General features: G+C 68.9%; 1 protein-coding gene across 1 annotated transcript in view; it reads right to left on the bottom strand.

Annotated features, from left to right (window-relative positions):
- Positions 1-892: 892 nt before the first annotated feature.
- The window catches only part of COL18A1 (collagen type XVIII alpha 1 chain), a 92,476-nt gene continuing 90,410 nt past the window's right edge, over positions 893-2,958 (bottom strand). The window contains exons 39-41 of the mRNA XM_024758235.1: positions 2,813-2,956; positions 2,217-2,332; positions 893-1,325 (exon numbers count right to left, since the gene is read on the bottom strand). Of these exons, the coding sequence (XP_024614003.1) occupies positions 1,112-1,325; positions 2,217-2,332; positions 2,813-2,956 (474 nt within the window). The 3' untranslated portion in view covers positions 893-1,111. The remainder of the gene's footprint in view (positions 1,326-2,216; positions 2,333-2,812; positions 2,957-2,958) is intronic.

Genomic DNA, 2,958 nt, shown 5'->3' with positions numbered 1-2,958 from the left:
GCACCCAGGGGAGTTGCTGCCAGAGGCTGAGAGGAGGTGGTCTCCCCTGGCGCCGCGCGTGGCCCAAGAGTGGGCCGGCCAGCTCGAGAGAGGGCAGGAGGGAGGCCCCGGCACCTCGTCGCGGCTGCCCTGCAGACAGGCCTGGCATTGGCGCCACAAGTCTTTCTGGGCAGGAAACAGAGCCACCAGCACCTGCCCGGGCGGTTAGGGGCCCCACTCGGCACCCGGGAGGCCTCTCCCTAGGCCTCTCCTCTTGCCTAAATGGGCCAGGCCCACCCCCTGGTCTGATTCGGGCCAGGAGGGCAGCACAGGCACCGAGGCTCTGGGGGAGAGGCGGGGGGGGGGGGGGTCTGGGCACCAGGCTGTCTTAGGCACCGAGGCTCTGGGGGAGAGGCGGGGGGGGGGAGTCTGGGCCCCAGGCTGTCTTAGGCACCGAGGCTCTGGGGGAGAGGCGGGGGGGGGGAGTCTGGGCCCCAGGCTGTCTTAGGCACCGAGGCTCTGGGGGAGAGGCGGGGGGGGGGAGTCTGGGCCCCAGGCTGTCTTAGGCACCGAGGCTCTGGGGGAGAGGCGGGGGGGGGGAGTCTGGGCCCCAGGCTGTCTTAGGCACCGAGGCTCTGGGGGAGAGGCGGGGGGGGGGAGTCTGGGCCCCAGGCTGTCTTAGGCACCGAGGCTCTGGGGGAGAGGCGGGGGGGGGGAGTCTGGGCCCCAGGCTGTCTTAGGCACCGAGGCTCTGGGGGAGAGGCGGGGGGGGGGAGTCTGGGCCCCAGGCTGTCTTAGGCACCGAGGCTCTGGGGGAGAGGCGGGGGGGGGGAGTCTGGGCCCCAGGCTGTCTTAGGCACCGAGGCTCTGGGGGAGAGGCGGGTAGGGGGAGAGTCTGCGCACCAGGCTGTCGTAAACTTTTTAAAAAATACACTCTTTGGCTTCTTTTTATTTCTGGAGGATTACATGAAACGTGAACCATACAGGAAAGTGTCCCAGCCAGGTCCCCGCCCTGGGCTCCAGCAGAGGCTCCCCGCGCGGGCCGGGGGCATGTCCGCTCCCCTGCCTGCCGCCTGGCTCTTCTCCGGCCCTCTGTCTGTGCGTCCATCTGTCCATGGCGCCAGCAGAGGCCCTACTTGGAGGAGGAGGTCATGAAGCTGTTCTCGATGCAGAGAACGATGAAGGCGTTGTAGCAGCTCGCCGCTTTCTGCTCCAGCAGCCGGCCCGCCAGCAGCGAGGAGGCCTGGCCCGTGGCCGCCCTGGCCTCGGTCCGCCACGTCTCGCAGTAGCTCTCCGTCAACCGGCGCCCGCTGGGGTCCGAGCCGTGCCACAAGCTCTTCTGGGGCCTGCAGGAGGCAGCGGCCGTCAGTCTCAGCGGGGGCCACCCCCGCCCCACGCTGGAGGCCGCCCCAGGCAGGACAGGGCGCCTCCCAAAGGCGGAGGTTTGGCGGGATGCGGGGGCCGCTGGGAGGGCAGGGACTCGGGTGGCTGGGAGTCAGGCCAAGCTCGTCCTGGGCGCTTGGCCTCCCAGGTCACACCCCGTCCTGCTGCTGCTTTTGGGGGCACAGCCTGGCCAGCAGCGTCTGGTGACCTCGAGGGCTGACCCTTCGGGGCCTGGCTGGGCCTGGCTTCGAGGGCCCGTGCTTCGTAAAGCCCATCTCGGTGCGGCCTCCTCGCTGGGAACGAGGCGCAGGCCTGGAGCCCACAGCCCTGCCCGAGGCTCCCACACGGACCGGAGCACGGCCCTGGGCGGTGCTCCTCGGTGAGGGCAGGGACGCGGGCTCGGCTGAGCCCCCGAGTGTTGGGGAACAGGGGCCTCACACCTGCAAGCAGGGGCACGATGGGCGTGAAGCCGACCTGAGGGCAAGCTAGCGACTTCTGTCAGCGTGTCAGGTAGGCACGCATGTTCTCCGCCCCAGAGGTTCCACGTTGAGGAATTTATAGAAGTAATTCGCTGTGATGTCTATGTGACAGACAGAGGGGGCTGGAGCCCGTCTCCCCAGCAGGAAGTTGGGGGCACTTGCCCGGGAAGCAGGCCAGGTGAGGGTGTTTCAGGTAACACCACAAACGATGCTCTACTCTTCCTCCTGTGCTTTTGGATTTGGGGAGTTTTAAGCCACGAGCGTGTTCCAGGATTGGGTCAGCCTGGAGGCTCAAAGCCAGGAGCGTCGCCCCTTTGCTCAGGGCTCTTGCATCCAGAGAGGCCCCGAGCTGCTGCGCCCACACAGCGGACCTACCAGGCGGGGTGCTGTAGGACGTCTCTGCCGTCGAAAGAGAAGATGCGGGCACCGGGCTTCAGCTGGCCCTCGGAGCCCGAGAACAAGGCCTCCCAGCTGGGAGACAGCACCTCATCCTGCGGAGGGAAGCGGGGTCATTCCGTCTCTGGTTATCTCCTGCCAGAGGGACAAGCGGCCGAAGGGGTCTCGGTAACGCCCACGCCTGCCCAAGGGGTCTCCCGCCCTCTCCCAGGAACGTGGGGCACCCGCCCCCAGCCCTGGACCCTGGGCCAGAGCGAGTCCACCGCCTTTGGTCCCAGGGAACATCGGCGCATCCAGAGAGCACATGGTTCCGCTCGCGGGAGGAGCCATAGAGTACATCCCCGTGGACAGCACCGTGCAGGGACGCCCAGCCCTGGACTGACACCTGAGTGGTGAGGGCCCGAGGGCCCAGGCCACCTCCGGAAGCTGGTGATGCACCAGCGCGCCTGGCGGGCGGGGGCAGGGGTCGGGGGCCACGTGGGGCCTCCATGGGGTGCCCGGTGGTCCTCAGGAGCGAGACCTGCCCAGCGCCCACCCGACCCCCGGGCCCGGCCCGGGTTGGGGCGCGCACGCACTCTGAGGTTGACGACGGGCAGGGTGGCGCGGTCTGCGCGACGCACGATGCTGTAGAGGTCCTGCAGCCGCGAGGACAGGAAGGCGCGGAAGGTGCCCGCCAGCCCCGCGGCGCGCGCCTGCTGGAAGCACTGGAAGTCGGCGCCGC

Source organism: Neophocaena asiaeorientalis, unplaced genomic scaffold, assembly GCF_003031525.2.
Source record: "Neophocaena asiaeorientalis asiaeorientalis breed wild unplaced genomic scaffold, Neophocaena_asiaeorientalis_V1.1 scaffold45, whole genome shotgun sequence".
Taxonomy (NCBI): domain Eukaryota; kingdom Metazoa; phylum Chordata; class Mammalia; order Artiodactyla; family Phocoenidae; genus Neophocaena; species Neophocaena asiaeorientalis.
Note: the sequence above shows the minus strand (reverse complement) of the source record. Positions and strands in the feature narration are given on the sequence as shown.